General features: G+C 36.6%; 1 protein-coding gene across 4 annotated transcripts in view; it reads left to right on the forward strand.

Annotated features, from left to right (window-relative positions):
• The window catches only part of zgc:173742, a 57,269-nt gene that overhangs the window by 17,420 nt on the left and 15,143 nt on the right, over nt 1-24,706 (forward strand). For all 4 annotated transcript variants that reach the window (XR_015514799.1, XM_087293036.1, XM_087293034.1 and 1 more), the window contains exons 9-14: nt 2,647-2,768; nt 14,957-15,079; nt 15,189-15,376; nt 15,626-15,770; nt 19,535-19,678; nt 21,323-21,508. Coding sequence is in view for 3 of the 4 variants with exons in the window: in XM_087293036.1 (XP_087149162.1) it covers nt 2,647-2,768; nt 14,957-15,079; nt 15,189-15,376; nt 15,626-15,770; nt 19,535-19,678; nt 21,323-21,508 (908 nt within the window). In the remaining variant the exon portion in view is untranslated. The remainder of the gene's footprint in view (nt 1-2,646; nt 2,769-14,956; nt 15,080-15,188; nt 15,377-15,625; nt 15,771-19,534; nt 19,679-21,322; nt 21,509-24,706) is intronic.

Here is a 24,706-nt window from a genome sequence, read left to right on the forward strand (position 1 = left end):
TTGTGATTGGCTATTTCATTGAGAAGGCGGGATTATGAGAATTCTGTCATATTGCACGTCGCACATTTATGGTACTATGAGTGCTCCATTATTTCTGTGTTTCTTGAGGGTTTGGTGTTACTGATGCATTGCGTAAAAGCTTTTCACTGCAAAACATTTTTAAATGCTTACGGTGAAAACTATTCCCTTTAATTTTCCCGATCTGGGCTCGCAGCCCAGCCTCAAGGTTGACCTGTTCCTCTGTTGATGTCAGGCTTACTCCAGAGAGCACAGGAAGAGTCTTTAATCTCTTTGCTAAACTTTAAGGTCAGCTTCCTCTATTAATATCCACTCTGCCATTTACCGTAGTGAGGCGCTTCTTAAACTGTAAGTGCGTTTTGGAAGGCCTAGACCATTAATCTTGCTACAATAACCCAAAGGGGGGAAGTATTTGGATTTTGTACCTGAGACTCTCTAAAGCTATAAATGCAGTTTTGATTATATTTGTCCTAGGCCATGATTCTCTGTGATGCATTTAAAGTCTTATATTGTGGGATGCGCAGGCGAGTCCTGTGGGAGCCGTGTCTGATAACTCATCTTAACTCATCCTATAAAAGCTTGCAGCACACACCTCTGCCGTAGATCTGTGGAAATGATAACTTTGTTTTTTGTCTGTGCTTTTGGCTTATTTAAAGAGGTAATCATCTTTCAAAAGTGAATACTAATATTGTTTTTTCTGCAAGTAACTACATTTTGTTTTTAGATATTTGGATTTGAAATAACCTTTTGAAAATAGCTTGGTGCTACATGGTGTACATAAATACCCTTTAAATTATGCAGCTTAAAGTTACACTATTAAAAATTTGTTGACCAAGTTTCTGTATTTTGTGATTCACAAGTGTTTTCTGTTTATTTATGTGCTTTATGTAAGTTTTTGACTCTTCTAAAGCATAAATTACCATACTATGTTTGCAGATATTTAAAAAACATTCTAAGTGAACATTCTTGTTTATTTGAAAAACAATGCATAAGTCAGTCATTCATTTTTTTTTTTTTTTTAACCCACCCAATGACAAATTATATTTCAGCACCCTGGGTGGCCTTGTTGGAAATCAGCATATTCCATTCATTCAGTCAAAAGGCTCTCAAAATGTATCCATGACCAAAATGTGACCTGCGGTGGATCGTAGCAGACTCCGAAATGACTCATTCAAAGTTCCACATGAAATTCTGAATTAGCAATTAATATAAATATTATGAACGTAAACATTAGGTGAGCAGGTTATATTTTAAACCGTGCAATTTAGCTGTTTGCACCAGGCGAAACATGACAGAACTTTAAAAACAGCCATTCAGAAGCACAGAATATGCTCTCACTCACGAAATGGTAAGGTTTATAATCCAAATTAATACATATTAAACCTCTTCAACATTATTAAATTTAGATGCTGTCTAATCACTATTTCACAGTTCTAAAGATCAATTTCAAATGGTTTGTTTTATTTTCAGGTAAACTATCCACTTCCGCTTTCAGTATTATGGCAGTAAATGTCATGTAAAATGGCATTCAAACTCGCATTGTTAGCATAAATAAAGCACATGAGGTGTACCCGAGGTGATCATTGTCAGTTTTCTGTTGTTCAACTGAACAAAATGGAACTCATATCTAAAATATCACTGCGAGGTATTGGTTAGAACAAAAACTAACTTTAATATGGAAAATATTACCTTGATCGCATGCTGTTGCTTATATATATATATATATATATATATATATATATATATATATATATATATATATATATATATATATATATATAGTTATAGTTTAACCACTGGGTGTCAAACTTGCATACTGCACCTTTAAGGTTGTGAATTGCATTACAGGACCTTGATCTCTGCTTTTTTGACCTTTTGATATTGAAAATCTAACGCTACCGTTTAACAAATGGACTTTTAATAACTGTTTAGTTATTTGAAATAATATAATGTATGCTAAAATTAGATATGCAGAAGTCAAAATAACAAGATGTATGGACCATTTAGAACAAGGTGTTTGGAACTTAATATACAACACCAACCCAGACAATATATCACTTTAGTGTTTATAAAAATCACTTTTTTATTAAACTTTTCAAGGCTAAAGTTTGTTGAAAGAAATATCACGGTTCCATAATGCAATTCAAAAGCATAAATAAATTAAAATGCCAATTTACAGATTTTTTTTTTTTTTTTGCCACACTTCTCAGCATGGAATATGGGACACATGGTCTTATGCAAAATGTAGGGATGCTACTTGGTTTTATCCAAAGCATTAAAAACATGTTTACAACTTCTTTTCAAATGCTATTGACTAGCTTTATTTTGAATAATCAATCCACGATTTTAGCTTAAAGTTTTCTATAAAGTTTAACTGAAGAGGAATTAATCTCATATGTACGGCATGCTTTTAACAACTATCCTTTGAATATAGATAACATTGAACTATGATAGCAAATAAAAAGAAATCTGCATATTTAGAAAATACATTTATTGACTGCATAAAACATTTTATTGACTTTGAATTGCTTAAATGCATAATTTGACAGAGGCAGCCCAGAGTTGGCTGTAAGCTGGTTGCTTTTTCATACTCTATTCCTTACAGTACCAGATGTTCTGCTTTTGTAGGAGAGCCAGTGAAACTCAGCCTGCCAGCTGAGGAAGTGGCCCTTTACTTTGCTCAGATGCTGGATCACGAATACACCACCAAAGAGGTCTTCCGCAATAACTTCTTCAAGGACTGGAGGAAGGTAAGCCCAGCTCAATCTCGTAACCAGTAGCTTTTACAGTTAACGCGTTTGCGGTGGCTCTAGGAGGGCTGGGCGTACGGAACAGTTATGAAGCTTACAGCATCCCAGAAGGCCTCGGGGCGTATCATGCAGAATTAATTTTGTGCTGCTTAGTGCTCAATGCTCTTGAAAATACGATTTGTGTAAAGGCATTGATATGCTAATCCAGACAACTCGCTTCCCGCATATGAACAAATCCAATTTAACTGTTTTATTATAACACGGAAGCCCTGCTCGCTTCACTGAGCACAGTCTCCGCCCCGTGCTCGCCTGTCAGTCACCAGAATGAGCGAGAGAGGAACCCAAGTGATGAGACATCGGCTCTATTATTACAGAGCTTTCGGAAAGTGTTTTTGTGCGTTTCTTCTGGGTGATCTGCTTGTGGCAACCATTATTTATATATGCTCTTTCAGAGGTCTTTTGACCCAATTATTACTTATTAATGAAGACTAAACGGTGGGATGCCATTGGGGGTTGAGTGGGTAATGAATTCCTTGTTTTAATGTATGGCTGCACACCGTTGCACTTGCATTCATTGACTGTGCGGTGCAGACGGCAATTAGCAAAACAAGGTCAGTGGAAAGTGTGATGGGAGGGAGGAGGCGTGTTTATGTGTTTCGTAGCATTTTGTAATTACCACACATTAGAGACTTGCTAGAACTAGGCGCCACAGGATGTACCTGTATTCAGAGCAGTCTTACTCATGACTAGGTATGAAACTGCCATTGCAAGTGTAAGAGAATTTATCTTTGTGTTTTGTGATGTTTGTTCAACTAAGGATGCTGCAAGATTTAAATTAAATCTGTTAAATACACAGTTTTTTATACTGAATGTGGTATTCTGGTGCAACTTATATAAGTATTGTGTTTTTCAATTTTGGTTTCTGGTGTTTCTTGTCAAATTAGTGTATTGTCTGAGCTGACGATGTAATAGGGGTGTCAAAATTACTAGTTTCTTTCATGCACCGCAATACAGATATGAACAATTTGCTATCGGTTCAGTAATAATCATAACTGGTTATTTACTGATGTCCTTTATCACATATGCGTTACATGTATACTACGGTGAGGGAGGAGACCGCAAGTAATTAAAACACTCCGACTACTTAAAAAGCAGATAACTATGGATGATTCCCTGCTTGTGAGTTTGCTGGACAGTCTTTCACTGACAGAGAAGTACATCAGAAACTGGCTACGGAAAAAATGTTAGCTGTAAACTCTCTCACTCTCTGTGGCCCCTTTGACCTGCTGGCGTGTTCCTGAGGTAACGTTTTATCTCCTCTTTTGGCTGTTACAACAATAACGTTACTTGTGGATTCTGACACGAGCATGTCTGCAGAACGAGTTTTCCCCTGTGTCGCCTTCTGTTATAGATCATAATAGAAACAGCGCCAGAGCTGCGCTGACCGAGACAATGGCAGTCTTTTCTGTTGAGCGTGTTACTAATCATAGGTGCTTAAGATATTAACACTATAATTTTAACGTGTGTTTATTTGCTTTAAATGCTATAATGTGCTTTAGTTGTTTGATACATTCAAAAAGAGTGTTTCTCTGAACATGAAATATTAAAGGTACAGTTCACATAACTGACTGCTTGTATTAAAGAACAAAATTGTATTACAAATAATATAAAAATGAAAAAAACTGTACAAAAGCACGCACATCTCTCTAAATTGGGTGCTCAGCCAAAACCGCAAAAAGTGCAAATAAATGTCAATCAAAGGCGGCAACACCAAGGCTCCAAAAATACAAATTTATAAAATTAAAAAGGCTGACACACAGCGTGTAACGTTTCGAGCCACCCGGCTCTTCATCAGACAGTGTTCATCACAATCAGGTGCTCCTTTTTGTACACTTCCGGATCACATGATCTCCTCTCACATATATGCCCACATATACATACATGTATATGTATACATACACAATCATTCATAAATACATATACATATATACACATAAATACATGTATACACATTCACATATTGTCTATAGATTTGATATTTCAAGTCAAATTACAAAAAAGTATAGATAAATCAATAAACCATAATATTACATCACAAATTATAATGAAGAAAAAATATATTTGAAATATATAATATTTTTATGATAATTTAATTTATTTCGTGTTGGCACCCTTGGCTTATTTGGGAATGCCATGGATAAATATAATTTTAAAAGTCTTAATTCTTTAAACATTAATTTTAAAAGTCTGTCAAACAACAGATTTAAAAAAAAAAAAATTTTTTTTAAACCATTTAAATTATATTTATAAGATTATGTTGTTTCCTAGTGATGGGTTGCGGCTGGAAGGGCATCCGCTGCTTAAAACATATGCTGGATAAATTGGCAGTTCATTCCAATGTGGTAACCCTCGATTAATAAAGGGACCAAGCTGAAAAGAAAATGAATGAATGAATATGTTGTTTTCACATTGAACCGGTGGTTTTGGAAATGAATTAATGGACAATTCAGACGTGGTCCGTTCTGGCAAAATCCTAAAAATTAATTTGGCATGACCCTTGATGCGCTTTATGGGTATTCGTTGGCTGTTGAGTGTACATCAGTTGTACTATTGTTATTCTAGTGCATTTTGAGACTGAATGACTGCACTCGACAATGTCCGTTGTGGTGTTGGACACCACTACAAATGGTTGTTGCCTCAAACTGGGATTCCTCACTCTCGGAGAGCATTGTGAAGTGAAAATCCTGGCGGCCATATTGAAGTGCCATACCAAACCAAAGTGCTGAAAACTGGCCACTTTGAAGGGCCCTTTGGAATGAAGGATTTTAAAAGAGTACAACTATTCAATGGACACTTCAGGTCCTCATGATTCTTTGCGCAGGGAAGTTCTTTGGTGTTGCACATAGCGTTCCATTCCATCCCTATATGCCATAATCCCTTCAAAGCTGTCATTCTAGAGCAGGGGTGTCAAACTCATTTTAGGTCAGGGGCCTCATGGAGTAAAATCTACCACGCCTTCTTTTTCAAATGGTACATTTTCATATGACTGAACTCGTACAAAATTGCAGCTAAACTGACAAAAAGTAAAATAGTTAAATTTCCTCGTGAGATCACCTCAGTGTGCAGGGCTTCCTACAGGTTTGAAATATACTTGCAGTGGTAGCCTGATTGAAAAACATCTTTTTCCCGCAGCACATACATGGTCAACTACATGCAACAAACAAAAAATAATGCGATTTTGTAACTTGATTTTTATTTATTACGACACTGTTATACACCTTTTCTTTTCAATTGGTTAAAGTTATTTTAAAAAGGCTGTTGAAATAATAGAAATCTACTATTTCTTACTTATGCTATTTAAGGGTGCTCTCTCTCTCTCTCTCTCTCTCTCTCTCTCTCTCTCTCTCTCTCTCTCTCTCTCTCTCCCCCCTCCCTCTCTCTCTCTAAAGTTGCTATATTTGAATGACATTTACAGTATTGTCAAAACAATTTAGATATTATAAAGTATGTAACATATTAGCATCATTAAATAATTAAAATATGCATCAAATGAGAAAAAATGGGGGGGGAGGTGGATGGGTGTTGCGTGCGTACTGAAGAGCGGTGTTCTGATCAGCTCAAAAGCGGTGTTATCGCGCGCCTACTGAAGAGCGGGACCGAGGGTGTGCCGCGTCGCGGGGGCACTTTTGATCATTTTGGAAGGGCACTTTCTATCCAAGACTAAAAAGGGCATGTGCACTGCACAGGTTGAGCCCTATGTGTGCACGTGCCTGTACACAATTTAATGTGAATTACATTCAGCTGCGAAATGGTAATGCAAAAAACGCATACAAATAATGACAACTTTAGAATGCGAAAGTAAAACCTGAATTCTGGACATTTTAGGACATTCAGAAACTACGGCCGGATGCATTTTGGCGGAAAAGGCGCGTCTCAGTGGGTCTGCCGAGCATGTAAGAATTTCTGTATGAGTGACAGATCGCGCACACACAGAACCAGCAGTAGGAAACGTGCAGAGCGAGAGAAGATTTTCCACATGTTAATCGATCGCGAATGTTTAGTTTTCTTGGACAGATACAAAAAAAGGTATGAGGTCTTTCTCTCTGAGATGGCTGTCAAATTGACGCTGATTCAGGCTTGTGGATGGGATGAAATTAAGTTTGCTATTGCCATCCAGTGGACACAATTGTTATAGCAGTATATTTTATTGAAAAATTTCAGCTTACAGAATCATCTCGTGTATTGGCTTCGGTTGCGGGCCTGATCCGGCCCGCGGGCCGTACGTTTGACACCCCTGTTCTAGAGGATAAACCCATCGAGGGGATCAGGGCATATGGTTGAGCCCTTCCAAATGGAACACAGTGTATGAATGTCATTCAGTCATTTAATCCGATGATTTGTTCTAAAACAGATTTATCCAGGAATTAAATATTGTAGTGTGAGATTGGTTACTTGGACTCCTAATGTCATAATTACCTTACTTTCCACTGCAGAAAATAAAAATCCAGTTTCCATTGGTTGCCATACCTACTTTACCTTGACAAAATAGTGGCCATTTCTTTAATATTGCAAATTCTTTGTGACTTACCATTTAGTCAGTTTGATTTATTCAACTCTATAGAGTCATGGATCATGCCATGCTCTTATCCAGTGTAATTGATTTGTGGGTCTCTGAAGTTTGAGTGTCTCCATGTCATTTTTTTGGACCCTTCTTTCACTTTCCCTCTGATTTTACTCTCTTCTTCCCCTCCGCACCAGGCTCTGCTCCCTGGCTAATGGCCCAGGGGTGCCATTCATGGTGAAATGTGTGCATGTGTGTGACAGAATGGGGAAATAGAGGGGGCCAGGTCAGATGAAATTGCTTGTGTGAGGTCCCGTGGCGCAGGTTCTCTTCACCAGGCCCAGGAGAAGAGATTAGAGTGAATCAGTGTTAGTGTGACATTTAGCACCGCAAAAGTGCAAGAATAAATCATAAACCGACAAAAGAGAAACGCGAATGGCAGTCCTCTGTGACCCCTCCATCCGATACTTACTTTTCTCTGCTCTTCATTTTTTTGTTCATCGTCCTCTATTCCCGCTTCTGTGGCCTGTAGGGAAGCTGTGATCATCACAGGTGAGGGGATCACGCTTCTCTAGAGTTGTTTGGATGATCTTTAGTGTCTTCTGATGTAGGGTGTGCTTGTTGTTATTGTGTGTCAGGAAACAGGCCACATCTCAAAGCAATATCAGTGGGAAAAGATCAGAAGACAGGCTTTTTTTTTTTTGAGTGTGTGTTTTGAGACTTTGGATGTAAACTTAGCTAGTGTATTGTTACAACCCTAAGTTGTGAATTAAATTTAATACACAACAGGAATATCTCATATAAGACGTGCAAATAAAGCAGCATTTTATTTTGTTCAAAGAGAACAAAATCCTCACTTCCTGATTAACTGGCACTAAATATTACGGATTAAATGTATTTTCCTGTGGTGAATCTTTCATTTAATAAATTCCTTGCACCTCAGAAGACAGTATGCCGATATGCAATGGACGCATGGTGGCATTCAAAGGAGTGCTCTCGACAATTCTGGAGATAATTAATAATATAATAACACTAATTCTAAATAGGTTAAGGCATTTAGAATGGCCAGAACAGCACTTTAGATGTTTTCCAATGTGATCAGCCTGCTAGTTTGTCCATCCACACACATTTTTATCATCACATTATCTCTTATAACAATATCACATGACTTTTTGCAATGCACATGCTGGAATTTGTTCAGTAAAAGTTTTTCCATTGTAGTTTGTAGGGGTGTCACGATTTCGATTTTTAATCGAAATCAATCGAAATTTATGCTCAATTTCGATTATCAAATCAAAAAATAGAATAGTCGGATGCTGCCACGCCCCCATGTCACGTCAGCTTGGCTTGCCAAGCGGGAAAAAAACGGCTTGTTGAAGTGCTTGTTAAACTGCAGAAGCAGGAGACCCTCCGACAGAAACCCTCTCCACTTTCAATGAAGTCGCCGGTGTGTAAGCATTTTGAATTTCCAGTAAGTTATGTTGACAACGTTCCTGTTGTCGAAAAAAAAAAACAGTTTTGCAAGCTCTGCTATGTACGTATTACGTACGGTTTGTCTGATAGACAACACCGGCAACGCGATCCTCCTTCCGCCCGCCCCCGTTGCAAATCTGCTCGCGGAAAATGCACATCACGTGACCACACAGACGCATACACAGCCATGCGCTCGAGACAGCAGGTCCAGGCAGCCAGAGGACTGCTTCATTCTTTCACTCACTTGTACTTAGTCATTTTAGCGCACACCTCAGATACTGTTGGCTAGTTCCTGTTGGTTGTGCGTCTTTTTTTACCGACGCCATTATAACCACACAGATCACTGCCTATTCACAAGTCCCGCAGAAAAAGTGATTGACAGGTGGTAATTATGTGTGTATCTTGCCTTTTATTCATTAACTGTATGCTTTGTTTATGGGTAAAACAAAGACCATCCAGTTCAGGTAGTTTAAACGGTTGGCTACAAATAATTAATTGGTCATTAATTAATTATTCATAATCGAAAATCGAATCGAATCGTGCCTTTAGAATCGAAAATGTAATCGAATCGAGAATTTGGAGGATCGTGACACCCTTAGTAGTTAGTGCATCTTTTCTTATTGAAACTAGGGTTGGGTGATGATGACCAATTTAGCATCGTATGATGTCCAATGTGAAACATCACTATGGACGATGGCATCGTCATCGTTGGCGACGGGAATTATGAACAATTAATTCATAACAAATTTATTATTTGTAGCCTACTGTTTCAACTACCTGACCTGCATGGTCTTTGTTTTGCCCATAACCAAATCATAAATAAATAAAGATAAGTTACAAACAAGTTACCACCTGTCAATCACTTTTTCCGTGGGACTTTGGCTTGAATAGGTAGAGGGATCTGTGTCGTTATAATTGTGTCAACAAACTTGGTTGGTAAAAAAGGTGCACAACCAACAGGAACCAACCAACCGTATCTGAGGTTTTCGCTAAAATTACTAAGTACTATGTGATGTGCGTTCTCAGCGATTATAGTGTGGAGGTAGGACTTTTCAGAAATGCTATGTGAAACGCCAGTGTGGACATGGATTGTTTTCGCTCTAAAAACTAAGACGTATTAAATGTAAATAGGGTGTGTGTGTCTATCAGCCATCAGCTATGGACGATGGGATCGTCTATCGACCCAACCCTAATGGAAACATGGCTAATAAAGTCATGATTTGAATTATATAATGATAATGTACTCGTACGATATGATATTATCAAAATATCAAACATAAATAGTCAAACATAAATAAGATGATTTTATTTGTAGTAAAGACATACTGTTAATTAAAATCCTACATTTCGAATGGATGTTGGTGGACTTGAATAAACTTAGTCCGCTAAAATACAAATATTTATGATTATGATGGTGAATGGTTGATTTAGAAATTTACGTGCCTTCATTCGGTCAATAACGACATATAACTGGGCAGTTTTTTTATAAGCACAGTCATCGATTTAGCATTATATTTGATCTTACATATTTAAATGACACATGATAACAGAAGGGGTGTCTGTTCTTAACATTTTTATTAAATCACATGATATACCAGTTATCAATCAAACATTTAATCACTTATTGTACTGGGTCATCTTGATATAACAATGCATATTCCATTAACAAAACTGCTAAATAAAACTGAAATACAAAAGAAGCTTAATTTAGAAGTAGGATTCTCAATAGATGGAAAAATGTAAATAATTCACACGATATATCGGGCACCATGTGACATGTTTCAATAGTTGCCAAGAAAAAACCCAAATGTATATGCTTCAAAGGCATTATAATAGAACACAAGTCAATTATTGATCATCATTACATAAAGAAGCTTTAGACGTCCGTATGTTGTTTGTTTTAAATACATCATTCAATATAAGATGAGTTACTAGCTTATTCTGTCTGAGGAAGACTTGGAGGCTGCTCGCATAACTGTTATTGTGTTTTTTTTTTAGTGCAGCACAGGATGAATCATCCTCTTTTTAAAAAGTGTAAAGGTCAAATAAGCCAGAATTATTGTGAGCAACAAAAGAAAAATAATGGGGAAAAGAGAGGCAAGGCATATATGATCAGACAGCATTGTTTGATGAATTGACTCTTTAGAGTAGTTGCTTTGTGTCACTAACGTCTCAAAGGATTTGAACTGAATCTTTTACAGTCTCAAAGTGTATGATATCTCTTTACAGAGTTGATATGACTGCCAATTGAAATCAGTGTCAATGAAAGGCTAACTTCAAAAAGCTGCTGTACATTTTTACTGATTTCTCGACTCACGCTGAGTGCACTGACTGCTCCTTTGAAAGTCATATAAAGCTGGATGAAATAAGAGGAAAGGGTTTAGATGAAATGCTAATACAAGTGGTCACAAGTAAAACACTGGATGAATGTTTAAGGGATATACATTTATTCATTTTCCTTCGGCTTAGTCCCTTGATTCATCAGGGGTCGCCACAGAAGAATGAACCGCCAACTTATCCAGCATATGTTTTACACAGTAGATGCCCTTACAGCTGTAACCCATCAATAGGAAACACCCATACACTCTCACATTCACACACGTACACTACGGACAATTTAGTTTATCCAATTCACCTATAGCGCATGTCTTGTGGCTTATGAGAGAAACCGGAGGACCTGGAGGAAACCCACGCCAACACGGGGAGAACATGCAAACTCCACACAGAAATACAAACTAACCCAGCCGAGGCTTGAACCAGCGACCTTCTTGCTGTGAGGCGACAGCACTACCCACTGCACTAACGCGCCACCCACTGTTAAAAGGATAGTTCACGCAAAATTTAAATTGTCATTTACTCCCTTTTTACTTGTTTTAACCTTTATAATAACCTTTCTTCTGTTTAACACAAAATAACATATTAACCTGCGCCCAGTTTTTGAGCATTTTCTTGACTTACCCAATTAAAATAGTCTAGCTTTTGAACCCTTTGCTCTTTGTTCACAAGTCTGGTTTTGTTTGAAACTAGACATTGGCTTGTTTTATTACTTAAGGGTCAAAATAACTCAAAGTAGTGAAGAAACATAGTAAAACGTGGTAAAACATAGGTGAATGTGATTTGCGATCAATTTTTTTTTTTTTTTTTTTAAGTTTCAATGAAATTCATTAGAGAAAAAGTGGATGTGACTATCAGGAGAATGGCATTAAACCATCAAAAAGATTAAGCTGAATGTCTGACTATTTTGAATCAAATTTGAGGATGATACTCAAATGTAGCTTCTGTAAGCTGTTATTTTAAAAAGAAAAGAGAGCTGGAAACCTGTAACCATCGACTACAATAGTATTTGTTTTTCCTCCAGTCTTAAACAGAAGAAAGAAGCTCATCATGGTTTGGAACCACTTGAGGATGAGTAAATAGTGAGTAAATGTTCATTTTTGGGTAAACTGTGCCTCTAATTCCAGGTGGAAACAGGGCCTAAAGGTTTTAATCCACTCACAATCATTTAAAAAAATCGTGATTTACTTTTTTACTTTTTAATTACCAAACATTTTGGTAATAAAACAATTTGGATTCATTGTTTTCCATTCTGGATGTTTGATTAGCTTAGCAGCTTTTATAATTCTCTCATCAGTTTCTCTCTCTCCATGTTTCCCATGCAACAGTTTTTGCTGCTTTTTTTTTTTTTTACAGTTTTTAATATGTGTAGTTCTTGATGTTAAGTGTGAGCTTTGCTGAAAACATAAATTTGTGAATCTGATCTTCACACATATATGCTTAACTGAGGTCAGTTGAAGTTCACTCAGTTCAGGCAATTTGTGCTTGGTCCATCACCCCATGTGGATACCAAACAGTGCTCTTGGCTTTATACTTATGAGATGTCTGGGAGATGTATGAAAAGAGCAGCAACTTTTCTTGAAAGCACTATTTGGATGGGAATAGTTCTCCCTGAGGAATTAAATGTATGTTTCACATTCTTTCATATTGATTTTAATCATGTCCAAATCTGTTTTTCACTCAGGGACATATTCAGTGCAAGTTTTTTTCGTCTACTTGTGGTTCCTCTGAGAAACCAAACGCCATCTGGGTAAAATATCCTTGAATGCTGGGGGTTATTGTATCGTAATGTTTTCTCTAATTTGTTCTGACATTCATTGAATACTGCAACTAAAGCAAAAAAATATAGTTGTGCTGCCCCGTGAACTTTCAATATGGATTTAGACCTTTTTGCCAGCTTTCTGGGTGAAATAACAGTTGGTGGTTCATGTGCTGCTGGCATCTCATCTGATTTAAAAAGAAACCGAAATCATTAAGGAAAGTCACAGACTGCACTGAACACCGACTGTAGAGCAGCGTCTGGCCTGGTCCTCATCATTCATTAATTCTTTCTCTTTAATTATGCACCTAATGTTGTAGTAGATTTCAAAGTTTGGTTAATTTCATTGGGTCATCTTCAGGAACAAGTGTTGTTGGTGTCAAATGGCACATGAAGTCTCAGATTTGATTATTAAGTTCTCAAAAATTAGTTTATAAAGTTGTTGTTTTTTTTAACCAAAAAAAGTTTAAATTTGTAACAAGTATACATTTCCCTAGGAAAATAACTCCCAGACTGCTTAAATGTCAATAATGGATGAAAGTTATTGGTTTGTATTTTGGAAAAGTTTTGCATATACTGTTGATGATAATATTATCTCCATCATTGCAGCCTCTATTCACATTATTTTCATATTATGAATCCTCAAAACACAAAGTTATGTATTGGCTGGCTTCATTACACTTTAACGTTGTCTTTATAGCATGTGTATTGATACTGAAGATGGTGCACTGTTACAGCCAGCTCTTAAGCTACAACAAAAAGGAGGACCAGACGCAACCATCGTAGGCAAAATAACATTTAACATAATAACGTGAATAATATAAAGTAAATAAAACAGTCAGGGCCAAATGGAACAGTCAAAGTTTAACCGAGCTCCATGCCAAGTCGATCGCTAAGATCCCCAGTCTCCTAAGAGCACACCAAACACTGTTTATATCCACATCTTAACAAATCACCTTTAACCTGTAATTGAAATGCATGCACTCATCACATGCACTATGGAAGAGCCATAGATGTGTCAAATAGATACATTTGACATATAGATAAAACCTAGATAAATTCAACAGCCTGTTTCTTTATAAAAATTGTATTTGCTCAATTGCTTAGATTCTAAAAGTACTATTATCTCTTAAGATGGCGTAAGAAATGTATAATTTTTTTTAATTTATTGCCAGTGGTTGCAATATTCAACTCTGGCAAAGATATCTGATATGGGTATGTGCTGATTTTATTATCAATACTCAGACAGTAATGTTTTGTGTCTTTATAGCATTTAAAGGCACCTATGATATTTATCTTCTTTTGTTAGGACAGAACTGTGTTTAGGTATAGTGTCTCTACTGTAATATTTGGGTGATATAAAGACAATGTCTCTTTTTTTTTTTTTTTTCTCAATTTCCTGATGTTAAAATAGGATCCAAATCCCTCCGCAACATGACGTAGGAGAACTGAAGTGAATTGATTGACAGCCGCATATTAACATGTCTCTGTAGTAACCTGATAACCATATCAATATAGAATGTGCACAAAGCAACTGGATTTACAAGATTTGTTTAGCTCGCTGTGATCATCAGTCATCAAATGTGATCAAGAATGAGTTTTATAAGTTTATAACATTTTTAAAATGGTGCATGTTTGTAATGAATTACAGCGAATAATTTTTTTTTTTTTTTTTTTTTTACCATCTTGATCACCACAGCCGCATGTCAGTAAAATTATAAAAGAAGACGCTTCGATCCTGGTTTGTGGATGTTAAATCAGGTTCATTTTGTACATTAACATAATGGATATCCATACAACAGTGGAAATTAACACGTAACCTGTCACTTTGCCGTGTAAAGTTACATATTTTTCAACAAAAGATATGTTATACACTGTAGAGAATATATCATAGAACTATCTGTTGTGAAGAAAAAAAAATCAGCTGCTCAGAAATGTCATTAAAATAAGTTTGCAAATGCTATGCAGAGGTTTTTTTTTTTTTTGAGGTACAATTTTGTTTTATTTTTTTCACATCATCTGACAACATCTGAATATGAGACGCATAATTTTTCTGCACAGGAAATGACTCTAGAGGAGAGACAACTAATCATGGATCTGAAAAAGTGTGATTTTGGGGAGCTCCATGCCATGCATAAGGAGAAGGTGGAAGCCAGGAAAAACCTGAGCAAAGAGGAGAAGTTGGTGTGTCTGTAACATTAAAAACTATTTTAATATAAATCAAAGTTACAATCTTTTAATAGAGCGCTGCATCACTCAGACTAAATAACCAATGTTCCTCTGAATTCTCCAGGTTAATAAAGAGGCCAATCAAAAAATAGTCGACGAATATGGGTTCTGTGTGTTGGACCACCATCGTGAACGCATTGGCAACTTTAAGATTGAACCTCCAGGTCTTTTCCGAGGCAGAGGAGACCATCCTAAACAGGGAATGCTGAAGAAGAGGATTCGACCTGAGGATGTTATCATCAACTGCAGCAAGTGAGGCTTTTCATATCTTAACAGTCCCAAGTCAGCACAACTTTTTCTGTTCGTATTATGCGGTAAGAAGTGGAATCATGTCTGTAGCTCTGTGTATGCAAGGCCTAACAAAAGCACATTGCAGATATATCATAGTAAGTTGTCAAATAGGAAAAAAGATATTTTCACTTGAGAGCAGTGTGCAATGCAATGTCGAGTGTTTTTTTTTAACTGTTCAGAGAAAATTGTAAGTATGAATGTACCCCACAGAGAATCTCGTATCCCAGAAGCCCCAGCCGGTCACAAATGGAAGGAAGTTCGTCATGACAAAACCGTAACATGGCTAGCAAGCTGGACGGAGAATGTTCAAGGATCCTGTAAATATGTAATGCTCAATGCCAACTCCAAACTTAAGGTATGTGTTCTATTTTGTGCACTATTTAATGTTTAAAGGGATCATGAATGGAGAAAGCTAAATTTCCTTGATCTTTAGAAAACAAGTCATTATACTAAAGAAATGTTATGCAAGTTTAGGAACTTTAAGATTTTCTTTTTACATTCTCATGAAAGCAAATCCTCCAAACACAGGTTGTGAAATGTGTTTTTATTGCAACACTGTGACTGTAACTTACTGTTAGCTCCACCCATAGATTTTCACTTGTGTCGTAACAAACTGGAAAAATGCAGCCGTTGAATTGCTTTTCTTTTGATCTCAATATTAGAAGAGTGGATAGACTTTATTTTTAGTGAAGTTCCAGATATTTTACACTTAAAGCTTCTTTTAAAGACACTCATTGTACACTATCAAAATCACACTCTTAATATTTTGTTGGACAGCCTTTCTCCACAGTCCAAAGACAAGTCCAAAGTACAGGTTGATTAAATAAACTAAATTGGCTGTAATGTGTGGATGGGAGTTTATAAGTGCAACCATCAATTCTGGGTTGTGACTGGAAGGGCATTAAACAATTGGCAGAGATATTGGAGAATCATTCCACTGTGGCGACTCCTGATAAAGCAGCAAATAAGCCGAAGGACAGTATTTGGGCAAGAAGCAAAGTTGAAGTTAGAAAAGGGATTGAGAAAGGTCTGCAAGCTGGGTTTGAACTCGGGACACTAGAAGCTCAGTTGTGTTGGCAAACATGTTGACGCGATGACTACGAGGCTATTGGTGCCTTTTCTTTGCTGTCATGTAAAGTCTTCTACAGCACATCCAAAGATTGTCAATAGGTTTAAGGTCTGGACTCTGTGGTGGCCAACCCATCTGATTAATGATGTATCATGCTCCCAGTCATTATTTTAGACTGATCAATTCTGGCAGTCATCTTGGAGTATGCCTGGTTCTGATCGTTTCTCACCATGCCTCCAGTATTTAATGAAGCAGTATGCAGTTCTTAACCTAATATTAGCAGTTTTAGCAGTCTCCTTCGAGGAATCCTTCTTTGCTGGATGCATGCTAATAATTTGACATTTTACATGGCTGCTGGATGCGTCATCTGTGGTCATGGTTAAGAAATGAGAAGCTACTCATTGCATCAGTTGGTGTTAAATAGCTTCTTACCAGATGAAATCTCTTCATCCATGCAGTAATTATCCAATGGGAGGCTCTTACTTACTTGCTAAGTTGACTCTATATGGTGACTTTTAACTTGGGTGGGCAGTGTATTCATGGAAAAAATATTTATTGTAAAAGTTCATATACGTACAAATACTGTTTCAACAGCATGGTGAGGTTACATCATTTGGTGTGCTTTAAGAGTCTTTTAAAGCTTTATAATTTATAATAAAAATCAATTTTCCTCTTTCAAGAAAGTTTTGACTTCTGAAACTTGACTGCGCTCTAAGTTTCTAGTTTTTGCTCGGAATAAGCTGCAGTCTGAGCGTAACCATGCTGTTAAGAGTCTGGCTACGTGATGGAAATATTTCACTGACAACCTTATCCTTCACTTGATTAAAGCGTAATTGTTGCCCTCTGCTTTCTCTCTCTGTCTGCACATTCCTTCGTTTCCAACTCCTCTTCACGTCCTCTTCACCTCATGACTGTCTGTTTTTGTCACCTTGTTAATAATAGATGTGATTTGATGTCGCCTTTTAGTGCCGAGTCCGGGCCAATCAAACAGAGCAGACGTGTATTCTCGTGTTCTGCCGAATCACGCTCGCTTAGTTTCAGCTCAGCACCTCATCTTCACCCTCGTTCCACTCACTTCCTTTTATTAATTAAATTAGGAATCAAAGCGATCCTTTCCATCAGAACTCTGTGATGGACGACTCAAGAAGCCAAATGATTGTAACTGAATAAGAACAGATTCAAAATCCAGTCGCATCATTTGATTTCTTTCTGATTGGTCTTCATTTGTCTGTCTGTTTCCTGTTGCTTTCTTTGTGCTGCATTAGTATTACTTTATTTTTTACCATGTTGGTCACTTTACTGTTGCTGTGGCAACAAAGTAACTTTTAAAAGTAACTTTAATCTGCAAATTAGGGTGGCTGAAATCTGGCAGTCTGACATTCTATTACTATTTTTAAGACCTGTCAGGTTTTTTTTTATTGTTTTTAATTACTTTTATTGGAATTTTCTTTGTTTGTATTTCCCTCCATTTTTCTGCTCACAATATGAGTTTTTTATGTATTTATTGTTTATTTTATTGTTGCAAAATTGTTATGTTTGTCTGAGATAATTAGTCTTACCAAAGCCTATCGGTCAATTCTTGTAACGTGATCTGCGGTGCACTTGCGAGATTCATTCAACTGGGTGTATCTGGTCTTTTTTTTTTATTTTATTTTTTTTTTTATTGATTGTCAATATCGATTAAAAAAATAATTAAAAATTTGGTTTGAAGTTTCGGTATGAAACGCTACAGTTTTAAAAATTGTGGCTGCTGATCGTGCACCTTGAAAGCAGTGCTAATAAGCTTAGGGTGGCAGTTTGTCATTTCCAAAGGAGATTTTTCCAGGATTTTCACAATTTTCAAATTTTCCAGCCGCACATAGTTGAAAACATCTAAACTTTTCCGAATGTTGCGAGCGCACAGTGATTCGTGTAAGTAGAACCAACCAACCTGGTCACACTGTATGGAATATACACATTTCAGTTATAACGGCAGACTAATTACCTCAGACAAACACAAAGCATCCAAACACCGCAGTGCTTTTTACTTTCCGAGCGCACACGCTTGTCACTTCAGGTCAAAAAAACAACACACGCAAAAATGAGTGTCGTATAGCAGCAGTGAGGAGATTGTAGAAAAAAATAATAATAAAAATAATTCCAGCCACTAGCCCCCCCATCTGAAAGATTTTTTAGCATTGGGGTTAATATAGTCATCCAACTTCACAATTTGTAATGTTCAGTATGTATTTAAAAAATGATGGTTGGTTAGCTCACTTGAAAGCTCAGATTTGATTATTATAATTTGAGTTGTTGACAGAGTCCGAGGTTTATTGTATGATTATTATTCACATCTTAAAGTTAGCTTTGATTGTTCAGTATTTACGCTTTACCATTTCACACACTTTGAAACATTTTTTCTATCAAGTATAAGAGTCTCTTCAACACTTATGCTTATTTTATTATAAAGACATCAGATATTTTGTTTAAATATTTTTGCTTTTGACAATAAAACTATTTTCCTTAGTAATGTTGGTAAATTAAAACAAAGCGGTTAAATAACAAAAAAATAATAATAATCATAATGTACCTTAATGTATTGTAAAAAAAATATTCAATATTTATCTATATCGAGTGATATAAAACATGATATCATGATCATTCTTTTTGCAATATCACCCAGTCCTATGTCAAGCTATAATTTAGAAGTAAATTAAAGTCACAGAAAATCTTTTTCTTGAAGATTTAAACAAATGCTGCAGATCAACACATCTAAGTTCAATCTTTATTAAATACAATGAGTTTTGTCATAAATTCCTTATCCTTTATCTTTTCGGTAGGACATATGTTTGAGACTATTACAGTCAGTTAGCTAAAACTTAACACCATATTGAAGCCTAATGTCACTAAATCTCCTGACATCTTGAAATCTTAATATTATTCTTTAGCTCCCATCAGAATCCAATCATTTTCTTAAGAATAAGATGGTACTTTAAGACGCACTACTCATGATACTGTACGCCAGGTCATTTAGTTCCTTGCTTTACTTTGCTGCTTCTTTGTTTGTTTAGGGTGAGAAGGATTGGGAAAAGTATGAAGTGGCCCGTAAACTGAAGACGTGTGTGGATGCCATCCGAACCCAGTACCAGGAGGACCTCAAGTCCAAACAAATGGGCACACGCCAGAGAGCCGTAGCCCTTTACTTCATTGACAAGGTCAGGCCACGAAAGCATCACAGACATAATTTGTGATCCTGCACTACATAAGTAAGCTTTCAGTCATGACGATTTGATTTTAGAAAAAAAAATAAAAAAATAGGGTTAGAGTGTACAGTTAATCAGTTCATGTCAATTAAGCTGCTCGTTGAGAATAAATACAGCAGAGAGTGAGGAAATGACACAGAACAGCATGGGGCATTTACTCTGGGGTTTACATTTGTATAAAATCTTACACCACTTTCGCAGGTGTTCACTTTGAAGAGATCTTATCATTAATTTTTTTTTTTTTTCCTTCACTGTGGTCAAATTGAGTTCTTTGAGGCATTATTTAATTTAGCTTTTTGGAATTTTAACACCTGTTTCACTGTGTGCATGGGCCAGATGAGACAATAGTATTTTAACCTGTATTTAAATTAAAGAGTCACATTAAGCACAGAAACCAGTATTTTTTTTATGGTTGCAGCTCATGACATGTTCTACTTTTGATTTTTTTAGATGTCTTTGGTCAATGTTTCAGTCTAACTGCGCAAGTTCGTTTGTAAAGAGACGAGCCTACTCTTTCATTGATTTGTGTGTGTGTTTACCAGGGATCGAATAGAAGTTCAAATTAACCACTTTAACAGAGCTGTCACAACAGAGTTTGTTTTTATTCAGCCAAACCTGCCAAGTGTGAACACACTCTCTCTATATTTTTAATCTCGGAATTTTGACTTTCTTGCAAATGCAAGTATATTTAATAGTTTCTTTGTTTTGTTATTCTCAGAGCTGTGACTTCTCTTATGAACATCTTTTTATCATTCTGAAAAACATGTGCATACAAAAACAAACCAGTTCTGTGTGGTGATACTGGATCAGATGTTACATCTAGTATTAAAGTTAACTCTAATTACATTTAATTCTACCATAATCAGTGTTTCTGCAGGGTCTTAAAGTCTTAAAATGTCTTAAATCTCAAAATCTAAATTTTAGGCCTTAAAAAGTCTTAAAATCACTGAAATAATGTGCTGTAGGTCTTAAATCTTGTTTAAACAGGTCCTAATTTTCCTTTGTTCATAAATTGCTACCCAATCTGGATTGCATCGCAATAGATCTTTTTATTTTAAAAAAAGGTCATTTTTAACTTTGTCATAATGGTTGAATTGTTTTCCTTAAAATAAAATTTCTTTAAAAGTTCTCCATGTTGATTTAGTTTATTATAGTTTTTAAAACATTAAAGAAAAGTTAAAGTTTAATGAAAAAAATGAAAAAAGTGTATGAATACAAGTAGATTTTGCTTGTTTTTGCACAATATTAAAAATATTTTTTATCGAAAATATGATTTTTTTTTATTATGAATGTATTATTGTATTAATAAATGTATTCAATTATAATAAAGCATTTTTTTTGATAGGGCAAATAAAAATCTTTTCCATCTGGACCACTTGAAAAAATCCTTAGGTTTTAGCTCTTTATGTGTTTAAAATTTCAGTCATAATGGTCTTAAAAATGTATTCAAAAGACTCACATTTTACTATGTGAAACCTGCAGAAACCCTGATAATGCAGCTTTCAGTCCAAACATATTCGCAAACAGCCAAGAATTTGCTCTAAGGTGGTCTGGGAATGCTGTGTCATGTCTTCGTGTCTGTGTTAAACTCTTCAGCTGGCTCTGAGAGCAGGTAATGAAAAGGAAGAGGGCGAGACGGCAGACACCGTGGGTTGTTGTTCACTCCGCGTGGAGCACATCACTTTACACGATGCACTGGACGACCAGAAGTGTGTGGTAGAGTTCGACTTCCTGGGTAAAGATTGCATCCGCTACTACAACAAGGTTCCTGTGACCAAAAGGGTGAGAACCTTTCAAAATATTAATTTCATGACTGATGCCTGATGTTTTTAATGTATCATTGATGTAATATTGAGATGAATAGTGAATAGAGAAAATAGTGGCTAGGTCATGTGTGATGCTGGTGGAGGGAAATGTTTTTTGACATTCTCCTTCAAAACGCCCCAAAGTGGCTCAATAATATTAAGATCTGCTGACTGTGCAGGCCATGGGAGATGTTCAATGTCACTTTCATGATCATCAAACCACTCTGTCACCAGTCTTGCTGTGTATATTAGTGCATTACCATCCTAATACACAGCACCACCGAGATACAATCTTTGAACCCCTGGGTATGCATGGTCCTCCAGAATGGTTTTGTAGTCCTGGGCAGTGACACTCAATCTAGTAGGAGTATTGGGCCTATGGAATGCAATGATATTGCAGTCCAAACCATCACTGATCCATCTCCATGCTTCACTCTTTGTATGCAGCAGTCTGTGTGGTACGCTTCTTTCGGGCTTCTCCACACCGTAATTCTCCAGGATGTGGGAAAGACAGTGAAGATGGACTCATCGGAGAGCAATACATGTTTCACATTGTTCACACCCCAAGATTTTGACCAATTGTAATCACATAACCAGATGGGATTTAAACCTTGCCATCTGAAGCCATAAGTTTGATGGAAACAAAGAATAAATAAAAAACGTCCTGATAATAGCACAAACCCAGAGTGTTTGTCTTTGTTTTTCAGCTGTCAGAGCCGAAACCAAAGATGAAGCTCCTTGCATTTTTATTTTGTTTACATTTTTACATTCATATGTAAATTCTAAAAGTTTCACAATGTTAGATTGAAAGATTAGGAAAAGAGCCAATACATAGAGCAGCCCATAGACCCTTCAAATAAATCAGGAAAGTGGTCAAAGGCAGACAAAGGCGACTGATTAAAACACCAGGTCTAATTGGGAATGTGTCTCTCCATCGTCTACTTGTAATCCCATTGACCAAAACAATTGTGTAAACATGCCTTAATTACCATGGTCATAACAGGTGGGTGATTATTATTGCAGCACAGCTATAGAAAGTTTTGTGTCTGCTGTTTGCTAGCATTCAGATCATGCAAAAGCAGTACTGTGTGATTTCTATGCTCTGACACTCGGCGACGTTGTTTACTTGCATAGGTTTCATAATGTAAATGAGAACATTTAAACGAAGCTAATCAAGTCAGAATTAATTAGTTACTGAATTTCTTGAGAGTTTTATATTGGGCGACAGGCAGACTTTGCAGAAATGTCAGATATAATTGCAGGTATCGGGAAAACCAACCCCCACTTTCTCTTCACCCTGTTTACAAGAATAATGAATAACAATTAAAGCCTTTGGAAGTTTGTGTGACATGACCTGGAACTGGTCTGTGATTTTTAGTTTCATTAGTGTCAATAAGCAGTTATTATTATTTAATTTTTATAGAATAAGATATGACACTTAAATGTATATCAAAGACTGCACATTCAGTCAGCAAAACACTGAATGTGTAATACAACTTTAAAAAGGGCACATACTAAAGCATGAATATGTATATATGTAATTCTTTTTTTATAAATATGAAAATATATGATTTGCTAGTTAGGGGTATCTTTAGATGCCTTATGTCTTATATTGCTGCACCCCAAAGTAGTTTTAATTGTATACAACCAGCCATTTAAACCATAAACCTTGTAAGTACATGTAGGTCAAATAAATTTGTTAAAATATCTCTTACATGAAAAATGGATCAATTTAACATACTTTACTGCAGAAAAGTCATTTAAAATGGATTCAAAAGTCACTTTTCTTATAATTACTCTTCGTTGAGTGTACTTTGTATGTGCTGTACATGAAATGCTGTGGACATCAAAATGGGATGTTTCCTCTCTTACCCATACACTCGCCGGCCACTTTATTAGGCAAACCTGTCTAACTGCTTGTTAAAGCAAAATTTTTAATCAGCGAATCACATGGTAGCAACTCAACTCATTTATGCATGAACATGGCTCAAGATGATCTGCTGCAGTTCAAACTGAGCATCAGAATGGGGAAAAAAAAGGTGTTTTAAATTGCTTCGAACATGGCATGGTTGTTGGTAACATGGCTATTTCAGAAAATGCTGATCTACTGGGATTTTCATGCACAGCCGTCTCTAGGGTTTACAGAGAATGGTCAGAAAAAGAGAAAATATCCAGTGAGCGGCAGTTCTGTGGGCGCAAATGCCTTGTTGATGCCAGAGGTCAGAGGAGAATGGCCAGACTGGTTTGACCTGATAGAACAGCAACAGTAACTCAAATAACCACTCCTACAGCCGAGGTATGGAGAAGAGCACCTCTGAACGCACAACATGTCCAACCTTGAGGCGGATGGGCTACATTAGCAGAAGAGAACACCGGGTGCTACTCCTTTCATCTAAGAACAGGAAACTGAGTCTACAATTTGCACAGGCTCACCAAAATTGGACAATTAAAGATTGGAAAAGCGTTGCCTGGTCTGATGACTCTCGATTTCTGCTGTGACATTCGGATGGTAGAGTAAAAAACATGAAAACATGAAAGCATGGATTCATCCTGCCTTGTATCAACGGTTCAGGCTGTTGGTGGTGGTGTAATGGTACTAATAGGCACAAAGTTTGCCAAAAAAATACACCAACTGAGCGTTGTGTCAACACCACACCGAGTATTGTTGCTGACCATGTCCATCCCTTTATGGCCACAGTGTACCCATCTTCTGATGGCTATTTCCAGCAGGATAACACACCATGTCAAAAAGCATGAATAATCTCAAACAGATTTCCTCAATAGGAACAATGACACCACTTAAATGGCCTCCACAGTCACCAGAGCTCAATCCAATAGAGCACCTTTGGGATGTGGTGGAATGGGAGATTTGCATCATGACTATTCTGACAATATTGCAGCACCAGAGTAATGCTATTCTGTTAATATGGACCAAAATCTCCAATTAATATTTCCACTACCTTGTTGAATCTATGTAATGGAGGATTAAAGTAGTTCTTAAAAACTCATGATACACTATTAATAGGTAAATACTGTTAAGAACAATTCTGTCAACTAGAGGCCAATTAGAATGATTAAATGTTTGTCTTGTATCATCGAAAATCATGCTGGAGAACTTAATTATATAGTTTTACACAAACTTGTGTATTTCATGCAGCTCAGGTGCAAATTATGG

Source organism: Danio rerio, chromosome 18, assembly GCF_052040795.2.
Source record: "Danio rerio strain M-AB ecotype USA chromosome 18, GRCz13ab, whole genome shotgun sequence".
Lineage (NCBI taxonomy): Eukaryota > Metazoa > Chordata > Actinopteri > Cypriniformes > Danionidae > Danio > Danio rerio.